The sequence below is a fragment of the Labeo rohita genome, chromosome 13 (assembly GCF_022985175.1).
Source record: "Labeo rohita strain BAU-BD-2019 chromosome 13, IGBB_LRoh.1.0, whole genome shotgun sequence".
NCBI classification, from domain to species: Eukaryota; Metazoa; Chordata; class Actinopteri; order Cypriniformes; family Cyprinidae; genus Labeo; species Labeo rohita.
The window spans coordinates 20614348-20628695 of NC_066881.1; the positions used below are offsets into that span (position 1 = coordinate 20614348).

At 35.1% G+C, this 14348-nt stretch overlaps 1 protein-coding gene across 1 annotated transcript in view; it reads left to right on the forward strand.

The window, feature by feature from the left end:
* The first annotated feature begins 292 nt into the window (after positions 1–292).
* Positions 293–14348, forward strand: part of myofl (myoferlin like) — a 32339-nt gene continuing 18283 nt past the window's right edge. Inside the window, exons 1-21 of the mRNA XM_051126411.1 lie at positions 293–557; positions 1125–1180; positions 1290–1381; positions 5528–5636; positions 5726–5825; positions 6488–6645; positions 6731–6859; positions 7487–7549; positions 8703–8753; positions 8898–8928; positions 9056–9171; positions 9785–9911; positions 10007–10110; positions 10198–10266; positions 10430–10473; positions 11602–11684; positions 11881–11919; positions 13250–13374; positions 13628–13741; positions 13910–14087; positions 14183–14307. Coding sequence (XP_050982368.1) covers positions 470–557; positions 1125–1180; positions 1290–1381; positions 5528–5636; positions 5726–5825; positions 6488–6645; positions 6731–6859; positions 7487–7549; positions 8703–8753; positions 8898–8928; positions 9056–9171; positions 9785–9911; positions 10007–10110; positions 10198–10266; positions 10430–10473; positions 11602–11684; positions 11881–11919; positions 13250–13374; positions 13628–13741; positions 13910–14087; positions 14183–14307 — 2001 coding nt within the window. The 5' untranslated portion in view covers positions 293–469. The remainder of the gene's footprint in view (positions 558–1124; positions 1181–1289; positions 1382–5527; positions 5637–5725; positions 5826–6487; positions 6646–6730; positions 6860–7486; positions 7550–8702; positions 8754–8897; positions 8929–9055; positions 9172–9784; positions 9912–10006; positions 10111–10197; positions 10267–10429; positions 10474–11601; positions 11685–11880; positions 11920–13249; positions 13375–13627; positions 13742–13909; positions 14088–14182; positions 14308–14348) is intronic.

Here is a 14348-nt window from a genome sequence, read left to right on the forward strand (position 1 = left end):
GTGTATAGGAAAGGATTCGCTTCAGTGTAGGAACTGTTATTACACTTAGCTCTTATGCGTTTGTATCTCCGCTGTTGTATCCTCAGATTTGCTAAATCTCGAGAGCCACATCATCACCACGTTACCTTAACTTTGCCTTACTAAATTCACTAGTTTCTCAAAGCAAACAGCCTTATATATATATATATATATATATATATATATATATATATTCTAAGCATCGAAATAAAATAATACTATAATACTATATGATCTATTTAACGTTCAGTATAAAAGGAAAAAGGTGGTTGTCTGAGGTTCCTGTAACTGGACTAGGCTACAGACTCATGGTCCCTCCTCTCATTCAGCGCTTCTCATCTCTCCGACTGGCACTTCTTTTTCTAATGGTTAATGTTTCTGCTCTTGATGATGAAGTTCATCTATTAGGTCGATATCTTCTGTGCAACAGTAACTGACCACATTTGGCAACATGTTGAAGGTGGTTGTTGAATCCGCAAAAGGGATTCCTAAAAAGACACTTGGAGTTCCAGATCCCATAGCAGCAGTCATCTTTAAAGGCAAGTCTTCACGTTTTCCCCTCATGTGGTTATTTGTAATTTACTTGCTATTTATTTGCATTTATTGTGTTAAATGTTGTGTTCGAAAACCTAATTAAACTTAATTAAAAAGTTAACGGAGTTTAACTAAAACGTTAAACTGTCGATGCCTTTGTAATAATATGTATAAATATGACGTTTTCTAATGCAACTTACTATTTTAAACTAAGTTTTTGTCCCATACATTTGGGAAATGTTTGCTTACATGTAAAAGAACAGCAAATTTCCTTATAAGGGATTGGAATGACCCATGGTTAGGGAAACACGTCCCTCCCCTACACTGTAAAAAAGTAAAAATGTGCAGTTGTTATTTTAGCCCTAATGTTATTCTTTTTTCTTGGTATTCTTATATAGGTTCTATATATAGTCCTGGAAACTAAATATAATGTATAAACAAAGAATGAAATAAAATTATATTTTAAATATAATATGCAGAGTAACTGTGAAGCTGTTATATTAATATCATAACTAATGATTGGTCAGAATATAGTTTAAGAGACTTGACAGTTTACTCATTTCAACTTTCAGGTGAAAAAAAGAAAACAAAAGCCATTGACAAGGAATTAAATCCTGTGTGGAATGAGGTCAGTACAAGTCATAGTGTTTTCCTTTTTTTTTTTTTGCTGGACACTAAAATGATGCAATTTACACAATCTTAAATGTGAATAACCAATGCCTGATTTGCCATTTCAGATCATTGAGTTTGATTTGAAAGGTACCCCGTTGGATTCCTCGTCGTTCATTGACGTGGTTGTGAAAGACTATGAAACCATTGGAAAAGACAAGTATGTTTGCATCTACCACTGTTTTATTTCAAGCGTGCTTAAAGATAAGATTTTTCTTTACATTCCTTCTGGTGGTGTAGGTGGGTGTTTGCCGAGTGGGTGTGGTGGGGTTCCCTGCAATCATTTCACACATGCTATTTACTGTATACACATATGACTGAAGTTGAAATCACTGCAGTGTAAATGATAAACCCAAGGGAGTCTTGTACTTTTGTAAAAGCTTGAACTTTTAGGAGCTGCAATGGGTAGTGAAGTGGAGAGTTAGACATGAAATCCTTTCAAATCTCACTGCCACACCCTACCACCTTGTCTAAACTTGCAGTGTTATACTGCCAAGAGACTCTTAGCAGTCCAAAGTAGCACCTTAGATGAGCACCTTAGATGAGCACCTTAGATGAGCTTACATCCTATGTAAGAGACACATGCAGTCAGACTTAGCTGGGTCCTAAACTACTGAGCATTTGGTTTGGATCAGAAGGCAGTTTTTCTTCCATGTGGCAAGTTTTACTGTGCACAGTCTGCCACGATAATGAACTTTCCATGAGTCACTCGGATGACTTCTCCATAGCAGTTTTTTTCTTTTTTAGTTTGCAGCCACTCATACACGTTTGCACATACTTGCTGAAGTTTGTATACTTTGTTGCCACAGAGTAGAGAGTAACACAGCAACAAACATAAAAAAAAAAACATGTATTAACAAGTTAACATGTGAAACGTTGTTTGTTTTTAGTGTTGACAGACTACTTAATTCACTAATCTACATACAGGCAAGAATGATGAAATCCTCTTAAATTCGCAATTTTGCCTTATTTGGGAATTTTTGTAGAGGAAATTCATTTGGAGGAAATTCAGGAAATTTTAAATTTGACGTATTTTAAGCTTTATGACTCATAAGTAAGTCATGTACACAGTTTTTTGTTTTTGTCTCTTTTATATGTTTTGGAAGTGTTCTTTAGGCCTATGTTAAGTCTGTCTCTTAAGATAACAGTGACTGTGCGACAAAGGAAATGCCAGCAGATATTTTTGGCATGAAGATAAATAAATAACAAATAAAAAGGGCTGGAATGTCATTTTAGGATTATATCTTCTGAAAGAAGGTTTAAATACTTCAAAATGATGACAAGCCAATGCCAGCAGCCCTCTGAAGTGTGCTTTGTTAATGCAAGGTCAGTCATCAAAAAACAGGGTTATCAGGACTGTAACACAAAGCAGTATGATTTATTTTGTGATTATGACAGATGACTGTACAATTCCAAAGTGGTACACAACAGGCAGGTTAATCTTCATATGATGTTGAGTCCTGTCCACATGGTGAATGTATCAGCTGTGATGATGCTGAGCAAACAGAATGTGCTGTTACTGTTACCGGTGTGTATTCTTGTGATGTAAATGACTTATATTACACTCTTACTCACTTTGCATTGTGTGATTCACTACAGAAGTTGTAGACAAGCTGTACATAAACTAAGGCAGTACAGAAGAGTTGTGTTCTCAGGCGTTCCACATCTGAAGATGCTTTTTTTGTCCCCTCTGCCTGGCACATAAGTTTCCAGCTTGGTGTAATTGCTTCCAGCTGTTTTTCTCTCTACTTCCTTCTCAGTGTATCCTAACGTTGTATATAAGCTTTTGGATCTGCTGTACAGTAACCAGGATTTAAAGGGGACGTATCATGGAAAACTTGGACGCACTTTAATGTTTGCAGCACAGTTCATTAGACATCACAACCACAAAAAAATGTGATTTAAGTAAAAATTAGGATATGAAGTAAAGATCATGTCCCATGAAGATATTATGTAAATTTCCTACCGTATATATATTAAAACTTAATTTTTGATTAGTAATATGCATTGCTAAGAACTTCATTTGGACAACTTTAAAGGTGTATTTCTCAATATTTCGATTTTTTTGCACCCTCAGATTCCAGATTTTCAAATAGTTGTGTCTCAGCCTCAAACCATCTTATTTAGATTAGCTTTCAGATAATGTATAAACCTCAATTAAAAATATATATCTATGACTGGTTTTGTGATCCAGGGTCACATATTAGAATGATTTCTGTGGAATCATGTGACACTGAATAAAATTACTAGTAATAGCTGCTGAAAATTGAACTTTGAAAACATAGAAGTTTTAAATTGTAAAAGTTGATTCTCACTGTATTTTTGATCAAATAAATGCAGCTTTGGTGAGCATAAGAGACATTTTTTTCAAAAGTATGAAAAATCTTACTGACCCCAAACTTTTGAAGGTTTCAAAATGCTTATTGTACAATACAAAGGTGCTGTTTTATCTTGGACATCTGTATTTTCTCCATGTCGAAATCTGGTGGTTGAAAACCTGAAAACCTGAATGACTATATCTATATACAAGCATTTAAGAATGATTATTGCTTTAAATGCTTTTGAAGAAAAGTCTTATATTTTCACCAAGGCTGCATTTATTTGATCAAAAATACAGTAAAAACAGTAATAATGTTAAATAATATTACAATTTAAAACATCTATGATGTCAAAGCTGAATTTTCATCAGCTATTACTCAGTAATTATATTCAGTGTCACATGATCCCTCAGAAATCATTCTAATATGTTTATTTGGTGTTCAAGAAACATGTCTTAGTATTATCAATTTTGAAATAAGGTTGTGGTATGGGGTTAGATGGGGTAGATGTGCACTGTATTTTTCCTCTTCCTCATTGGTAATGCAGGGAATGTTGTGACTGGTTGTCAAGGCAGCCAATCAGAATTTAGCAGCCTCATCTCTGATTGGCTGGAATTATGGCATATTGTAACACTGGTTTGTGTTAAGCAAGCGAGCCGTCATTTAGAGAGCACTGAGGGTGGGCATCAGGGGAGCAAGCTAGTGAAACGTTGCACGTGCAAAAGAGAAGGTCTGCACACATCCAAAAACTTATTTTAAATGCAAAATTCATTTTCGTGCACTCAAAATACTTTATTCTTTGCGAGGCGGACATTTTCTCCATAAAAATGCACTTTTGCATGTTCAAAATATGATCTTTTGCGCTCAGAATTGTGGCAGAGATCTAACCCCATAGTTGTGCTGCTAAATATTTTTGTGGAATGCTTTTTTTAATGAATTTAATTCAATTATTTGATGAATCAAAGTACAAAAATAGCATTTGTTTGAATGCTATCACATTGCATTCTTGATAAATAAAATTATTAATTTCTTTGAAAATAAAATCTTTTTGACCCTCCACGTTCGAACAGTGATGTATACCCTTGCTGTTTGTTGTGAGAGGGCGGTAAATACAATCTTACTATCGTAAAATGACATACCAGCACTTTTCTTTTTTTATTTTCATGCCAAAAATATGTGCTGGCATTTCCTTTGTCACACAGTCACTGTGGTCTTCAGAGGCGGACTTAACGTGGCCCAAAGAACACATTCAAAAGATGAAAAGAAAAAAAAGAAACTGTAATGTGATTTATGAACTATGTAATGTGAGTCATGAACTATGCTTAAAATGTCAAATTTAAAACTTCCTGAATTTCCTCTACAGAAATTCCCAAATAAGACCAAATTGTGAATTTAAGGAGATAATTCTTAAACGCCTGTATATTATTTAGTGATTCAAGTAGTCTGTCAACACTGAAATCCAACAAGTTTTCAACCACTGGATTTCGACATGGGGACTTCATAGAACTTGATCCCAAACCTTTGAACATTTGGTATTGTTCAGTAGAAGTGTTGATAGAAGAAGTTCAAAATGTTAATTGTTCAACAGAATACACGGATGCTGTTTTATCTTTGACATTTGTATTTTCCCCAATGTCGAAATATGGTAGTTGAGCCCAAGCTAAGTCCTGTTGCTGTGTCACCCTGATTCATCAGCCATTGCAAAATTACAAATGGTCTCTTTCAGGTGTCTTTGTAAGCTCTTACTCAGAGAGTTCTTGACTGGACTTGTCGTGGGTGAGAAAAGCAGAAGTGAAATCGAATAACCGAATGTCATAACCTTTTTTTGTCACTCTATTTTTAATTTGAAGTAGTGAACCAATGTTTTAATAGTGGAAGTTTTGAGCGTGGGATTATTTTCTCAATATATAACAGTACAAACAAAAGCCAATTTGTTTAAAAAGTAAAGTTTGCTTCCCTGTTTAGTATTGTTTTCTTCTGCTTTCTAGATTTATTGGTTCTGCAAAGATCTCTCTTAAAGAATTGGCTGCTGGTCAGACCAGATCTCTTCCTTCCAAGAACGTTCCTCTCATTAATGAGAAGAAACAGGAAATTGGGGTAAATATTTATGTACATTATAGACTAAAGCAAAAATAATGATGTTGACTACATAGCATAACTGTATTTCTCTGCATTTACTACTTTAGGCAACTATCAGTTTAACAATTGGTTATGATCCTCCTCCAAGTACTGTTCCGAACCCAAATGATCAAAATATGGCAGATGGCCAGACTGGAGAAACTGCAGGTGTTTTTATTTTTTTATTTTCTTGCATCTTACTGTCCTACATAAACTGTTGTTCTTTTTTTAACCAGTTTAACCAGGTTAGACCGCCCTACAGAGCTGCAGGAAGATTTTAAGCATTTGTGTTTACATACAGTATGGAAATGACTGATGCAAATGAGAGAAAGAACATGGAACACTCAGAAACAAAAAAGACTACCACAGCCTGCCACATTGTCTCTGTGTGCTTAACAATACTGATGTTTTATATTGTAACTAAGCTGGAAAACGAGGACATTCAGAAATCAATACAATATTGCAGTCAAAATTACTGTATGAACATTAACATGTAACCCCCCACATTTACATATCAACACCTACGTATACAGTATTCAGCAACTTGGCTAAGCTTTGCTTTTTGAAGTCAACAAAAGTCATCTAGAAGTCTTTAAGGTACAGTAGCAAAAACTGAGGTCACTGGGCTCGTACATTTTCCAACGGTACAGCTTTGTAGCTTATTTAAACCTTAAAGGATGCATATTAGTACCTTATTAGTGTACATATTAGTCCCTAAATGGTGCATTTTAGGTGTAGTTCAGTATTATTTGTCTTTTTATGTTATTTTTTATATGTTTATTTATATTTATTCACAATTTTTTATTTATATCTGCTGGCTTTGGTTCTAGTTGGTGAAGAGGAGAAAGGTGTTGATAGTGATGAGGATGCAGTTGTTGGGACTGAGCCAGGGGCACCTGGAGTTTCTCCCTCTGGCCAGCCAAAAAAGATGGTCCGTACAACTCGAAAGCGACAACGAACTTTGGCCAACAAACCCCAGGATTTCCAGGTATGTATTCCTCTTGCTAAACATCCTATCTGAGAAGTTGCCGAGCTTTTAGCTTTAATCTGCTGACATTGTTATTTGTACTTAGATCCGTGTTCGAGTAATTGAGGGTCGACAGTTACCCGGCAATAACGTAAAGCCAGTCGTCAAAGTAAGTGTGTGCGGACAGACACACAGAACAAGGATCCGAAGAGGAAACAATCCGTTCTTTGATGAGGTATTTCGGTTTTCAGTGAGCCCGTCTGACTTTGTTAACAAAGAATGCTTAAAGGGATAGTTTACCCAAAAATGAAAATTCTGTCATTAATTACTCACCCTCATGTCGTTCCAAACTTGTAAGACCTTTGTTCATCTTCAACACAAATTAAGATATTTGAGTTGTGTTGCTGTCTATGCAGGGTCAGGAAGCTCTCAGATTTTATCAGAATATCTCGATTTGTGTTCCAAACATGAATGAAGGTCTTACGGGTTTTAAACAACATGAGGGTGAGTAATTAATGACAGAATTTTCATTTTTGGGTGAACTAAAGTCAATACATCTTTTTGGTCAATATATGTTTTTTTCCTACAGAGAAACCTTTCTTTCTCTGGACTGCTCCATGGCTTTGGTCTGCTTCTGCTTTACTCTGCATTGCACCTGTTTTGGCTAAAAACCGTGCTCACTTCCTTCTTTTTGCCTTGATATTTCTGTCACTCTCACACTTTCCTAAGTGAGTCTACAACCTCTTAATTTCACATACATATTCAGTTGAGGCTACCTTAACCAAAAGTTCTATTTTTCTTAGCTTTTCATGGCCTGTGAGAGCCCTGTGTTGTGAATATAATTTTGGTGATGTTTCTACAGATTTTCTTCTACAATGTCAACATGCTGCCTTCTGAGCTTTTCGATGAGAGCATCATGATCCGGGTAAGATGGGTCTTGAAATGGTCCTGGCACAATACAAACTTCACAAGTAGAACATGTTCCTTGATCAGCATTCTGTCAACCAGATGCTAAACTCTGAAGACACTGATTGGTTGATAACAATGTTGATTGATGATGATTAAACCAGGATGAGGATCCAGGAGCATGTCCTATTTGTGCAAATCGTGTTAAAGGAGAAGTCCACTTCCAGAACAACAATTTACAGATAATGTACTCACCCCCTTGTCATCCAAGATGTTCATGTCTTTTTTTCTTCAGTTGTAAAGAAATTGTGTTTTCTGAGGAAAACATTTCCAAAATGCAGTTTAAATGCAGCTTTAAACGACTGTTAAGATCCCAGCCGAGGAAGAAGGGTCTTATCTAGCGAAACGATCTGTTATTTTCATTAGAAAAATTCAATTTAAATACTTTTTAATCTCAAATGCTCGTCTTGTCTTGCTCTCCCTGAACTCTGTGTATTCTGACTCGAGACAGTTAGGGTATGTCGAAAAACTCTAATCGTATTTTCTCCCACAACTTCAAAAATCTCTTCAAAATCACCCTACATCGCTGCAGAAGTACCGACCCAGTCTTTGCAATGTGAACATGCAAAGAAGATCAAATACCCTTAACAAAAGGTACAAGGTAAAACAGCGATATAGGACGATTTTGAAGTTGAGGGAGAATATGAAATGGTTGATAGGGTATGTTTTTCAACATACCCTAACTGTCATGAATCGGAAAAAAGTAGAGGTTGGGAAGAGCAAGACAAGACGAGCGTTTGACATTAAAAAGTATATATATTGTATTATTTTTATGAAAATACCCTTCTTCAACTGCATTTGGGATCGTTTGAAGCCACATTTAAACTGCATTTTGGAAGTTCAAAATCGGGGCATCGTATCAGTCTGTTATATGGAGAAACATCCTGAAATGTTTTTTAAAAAAAACACAATTTCTTTACAACTGAAGAAAGAAAGACATAAGCATCTTGGATGACAAAGGGGTGAGTACATTATATGTAAATTGCTGTTCTGGAAGTTTTAATATAGTTTTATATTTGCTGCTAAGAGAGTTTATACTTTCATCTCTAGTTCATATTATGGTTGCAGCTTTTTATTGTCTGTCTTGTAATAGATATATTTCTTAAATCCAGGTGTATAATGCCTACTCCCTCAGAGCAGACAGTCTTATGGGGGAGTTTAAGGTATGCTTTGATATAAACCATGCAATCCTAATGTCATTTGAATATATTTTCCATGTCTTTATGATTTGGTTGGAATCTTGATATCTAATTTCTTTGATGTTGAGTATGTGTCCTTACAAATTCTTTCAAACCTTGTTTTAACAGCTGGATGTCGGCTATGTCTATGATGAACCTGGTATGTGAATAATTTGGCTGGTGGATTCTAAACTGTTAAATTGTGCAACATAATGAAAATTGTGTAACAGTTACACATTTAAAACTTTCTCATGACATTTTTTGATAATCTGTGATGTGTCTGACAGGACATGCAGTCATGAGAAAGTGGTTGCTGCTAAGTGACCCTGATGACTCAATCTCTGGGGCCAGAGGCTACCTTAAAGTCAGCATGTTGATAGTGGGCACAGGAGACGAGCCACCGGTAAGCTCACATCACTCTGAAAGTTTAAAAGTTAAAACATTGCATTCTGTGCCATAGCCTTAAATGTCACTCCGACATATAGTGCAACAGCACCTCAAGTGACCCAGGTTCGAGTCCTGATTCGTCCTGACAGGTCCTTGGCCAGGTCCCCTCTTTCTCTTCCCCATTGTTTCTTAACTATGCTGTCGAAAGTTGTAAAAAGACTGGAAATATAATAATTAGTTTTAAATGTTCAGTTCCTGAATTTGAATTAAAATGAGGAACCAAATGGATTGTGCAAATATGGAGATTAAGTATTTCACTTTCGACATGAATTACCTAAAAAAAAAAAACCCATTTGCATTTGGGGTAAATTAGAACAGCCTGGGAAATTAGCTGTTCTTTGTTTTTTGTTTTTTGTAATAAACATGCAAATTTAGATAAGTGTCATTTAATTTTTTTTTTATTAATATAGTTTTTTTAATATGTTAATATTAGTTATCTATTAATAATACATAAAAATAAAAATAAAATAAAATAAATAAAATAATTAATATTACACTGGGTTGTCCAAAAAAACTGTCAAACTTGGTCTTGACTGATGTGTGATATCTATGATTAACTTGTTGGTCAGGCGGAAAAGCGAGAAGCCAACGAGGAACAGGATGACATTGAAAGTAACTTGCTGCTGCCAGCCGGAGTTGCTTTACGATGGGCTACGCTGAGTCTGAAAGTCTACCGTGCTGAAGACATGCCACAAAGTAGTCATGACAGCAACACAGCTGAAATCTAAATACTCCCATTTCTATTCCCATAGTCTGTAACATGCGTCTTCTGTCACTTTGGTCATTTTCAGTGGACGATGCATTTGCCCAGACAGTAAAGAGCATGTTTGGTGGAACAGATGATAAGAAAAATTTGGTGGATCCTTTTCTAGAAGTCAGTTTTGCTGGCAAAAAGGTAAAAACAAAAAAAGATGTTTACCGAAAAAGGATAGGATTGATTTGTAAAGAATTGTGATGAATTGCTTCATTTTGGTCTTTTAAGGTGTGTACAAAGATTGTAGAGAAGAATGCGAATCCAGAGTGGAATCAGCTGATTCACCTGCAGATTAAGGTAGGAAACTAGGTTCATAGGTTAATAAAACTATATACAAGTCAAATTCATTAAATCAAGTAATCAATCAAGTAACAATTTTCATGTAAAATGCTTAGAATGCTTTTTGAAACAATGGTGGTTGAAGTGAATAGTATAATATTTCTTCAATCTTTCCTTTTAGTTCCCATCAATGTGTGAACGCATCAAACTTACTGTATTTGACTGGTAAGTTCTTTATATAACTTATAATTTACTAACAGCTTGTGCCAGTGCAAACCCTCTTTTGGCATTAAAATAATACTGTCAGGATTTACTAAAGATGCGCAGTGAAGAATTAGCTCTGAAAAGGTGTGGACGCAGTTATTTTTGTGCCTGACCTTACTGAATATGCATTTGTAGGAGTTGCCTTTCAGATGCAAAATGAATGGGAGGAAAGTATTAAAATTAATCACGCAATGCGATTTACTAATGTTTGCACTTGTCTAATTGCTGGTATTTGCGCCGTTATTTAACACCCCCAAAAAACATGTCTTAAACAATTTTGCGCTTAAAATGGCTGCAGTTTTTGTTGCAGTTGCAACAGAGTACAGAAGAGCGAGTGGTAGTTGGCGCCAATAGCCTTGTGGTTAGTGCGCTAAAATATAGCACAACTGTGCTTGCAGCGACCTGAGTTCGAATCCCATCTAGCTCCCCTCTCTCTGGCAGGTACTTTCCTGTTATCTCTCTACTGTCCTGTCCATTTACAGGCACAAAAAAGCCCAAAAATATATATCTAAAAAAGCGCGTGGTAGAAAGGAGAGGTTATTTCTACATGTATTAATTAATTTGGAGTGCCAGAAGAACACATTATCCGAAAATATTGTTTGCCAAGCCATGTTATTTTTAATTTGCTTCAGAAAATAAAAGGTGACTTAGAACCCTCAACAAGGAGGAGTCATGCAATACCAGGTCTATCAAAACTTCTTGTAACCCTTTTAATTTTTGTCCTCCAGTTCTTTTCAACGTGCTGTGGCTTCTTTATTCTTTATTTGCGACTATGCTAATTTGCGCTGCACTTGGCATATTGCATTGGTCGATATGTAAATGAAACGTTGCATCTGTGTTCTTTAATTTGAGCATTGTCAGTAAATCACCCACATTCGGAATTGCGCTCTCACGCTAATTTGCCCTGTTTAGTAAATCTGGCCCATAGTTTTCTATTTTAATGTATTAAATTAATAAATCATTACTGGGATGGCAAACCTTAATTTTTTAGCAGTCATTAGCTACTCCAGTCTTCAGTACCACATGATCGTTCAGAAATTATTCTAATGATGTGGTTGGTGCTTGACTCTTGACTCTTGCCTTTTACAGGGATCGGCTGTCAAGGAATGACGTTATTGGGACCACCTACCTTAATCTGACAAAAATAGCATCATCTGGTGGGGAAATTGAGGGTAGGGTTCTCTGTTTGTGTCTCATGAGGTGGAGGTGTGGAGTAATTTTGATTTTACTGTAGAATATTAATGAAAATGAATTTTTCCTTCACAATACAAACTTATTTTTAAAATAAAACTTGCATAACAGAACTTTCAGATAAATGTTTACTGTTGAACAGTATGCATCCTGTCTAAAACTCGATTTCTTCACCAGAATCACCCTCAGAAAATGGACTGCCTCCTTCTTTTAATGGTATTGTGAATCTTATTAAATCTCTCGATTTTTTGTTTTTATTTTATATTTTGCTTTTGACTACCAGTCAAAAGTTTTTGGACAGCAAGATTTTTAATGTTTTAAAGTCTCTTCCGCTCACCAAGCCTGCATTTATTTGATCCAAAGCGCAGTAAAATTTTGAAATATTTTTTAAAATAATTTTTTAAAAAAATTTAAAATAACTGTTTTCTATTTGAATATATTTTAAAAAATGTAATTCATTCCCGTGATTTCAAAGCAGAATTTTGTACTCCAGTCACATGATCCTTCAGAAATCATTCTAATATTCTCATTTGCTGAAACATTTGTTATTATTATTATTATTATTATTATGAATTCTATTATCATTATCATTATTATTATTATTATTATTATTATTATTATTATTATTATTATTATTATTATGTTAAAAAAAATTCAGGTTTCTTTAAAGAATAGAAAGTTCAAAAGAACAGCATTTATCTGAAATAGAAATCTTTTGCAACAATATGAATGTCTTTATCATCACTTTTGATCAATTTAAAGCATCCTTGCTAAATAAAAGTATTAATTTCTATAATTAATTCCAAAATTATACTGACTCCAAGCTTTTGAATAGTATAGGGTATAATGTTACAAAAGCTTTTTATTTCAGATAAATGCTGATCTTTGGATTATTCTATTATTCTGGATTATTCTGTACTCAACTGTTTTAAATATTAATAATATTAATAATAACAATAATAAATGTTTCTTGAACAGCATATTAGAATGATTTCTGAAGAATCATGTGACACTGAAAAGTGGAGTAAGGATGCTGAAAATGTAGCTTTGGTCACAGGAATAAATTACATTTTAAAATATATTCAAATAGAATTATTTTAAATAGTAAAAATATTTTACAATATTACTGTTTTTGAAGCAAATAAATGCAGGCTTGGTGAGCAGAAGAGACTTCTTTAAAATCTTTAAGATTAAAAATCTTACTGTCCAAAAACTTTTGACTGTTTGTGTAGTTTAGATGTTAATATACTCAAAAATAAAATAATCCTCTTTAATGTCCAGCATTTGACATGTAAACTTCAGGCAACTTCATAAATGTGTTTGGGGCATTCAAAACAACAGCTAGGAGTGTTTGAGAAACCTGTTTGAATACAATCATTTTTTTTTGCAGTTACATTTGTGGCACTGTTGGTGTAGAATTGTTAAAATTGGATGTGTATTTGTATTTTTTAATGTAATATCAATACTTTAATGATTTTTAAATTTCAGTTGTTTGTGTTGATTTACTGGTCATCTCAACGTACCTCTAATCGATTTTCTTATTCAGTGGACACCACAGAATCTGAGGTTGGATTTCTTCCAGCTTTTGGGCCTTGTTATGTTAACCTTTATGGAAGTCCAAGAGAATTTACTGGCCTACCTGACCCATATGAGGATCTGAATTGTGGCAAGGTGAGTATTGTAAAGAAAAATGCAGAGAGCTACAATATAAAACATAATAAATACCGGCCAACCCCAGCAATAATCTAAGAAGGAAAACATTTCTGCAACACCCTGACTTTGAAGATAATAATGCCATGCACTGTTTGCTTTGCATAAAAAATTCAACAAACAAATGCAGTCATTTCACATTCACAGCGTCAGATGTTTGTTGCACAATCCATGTCAGTTGTCAGAGCTGTTAAACTCAGGCTGTGTGTTTCAGGGTGAAGGGGTGGCGTATCGGGGAAGGGTTCTGATCGAGCTTTCCACTCAACTGGATGACAAAACTGACAAGAAAGTGGAAGACATTTCAAATGATGACATTTTGGTGGCACAGGTAACAGCACGCATTTCTCACACCATTGCTTCACTGAAACATTCATCTGATTATGTATTCATTGACTACACATTTTACTGACAGAGAAGACAATGGAATTGAGATCACAATCATTATTTTGGCAGAAAAGAACTAGACATTCTTGTTTAATCCATTTTCACTGTGCAGAAGTACCAACGGAGAAGGAAGTATTCCTTATGTGCCGTGTTCCACAGTGCCTGTATGCTTCAGGAGCCTGGAGAACCTATTCAGTTTGAGGTCAGCATTGGAAACTATGGAAATAAACTGGACTCCACATGCAAACCTCTGGCCTCCACCACTCAGTATAGCTGTGCTGTGTTTGATGGTGAGATTCTAAACAGATACAAATAGTCCAAACATGAGCGACTTGTGACCTGCATTATTTTGCTCGTAATTTTGTGTGTGTGTGTGTTTTCATAGGAAATCACTATTATTACCTGCCCTGGGCTGATTCTAAGCCTGTTGTTATCCTCACATCTTTCTGGGAGGACATAAATCACCGTTTGGATGCAGTGAACATCATTCTCTATATTTCTGACCGATTGGTATGATTTTAATGCATTTTCATGCCATGGAGCAAACAGAT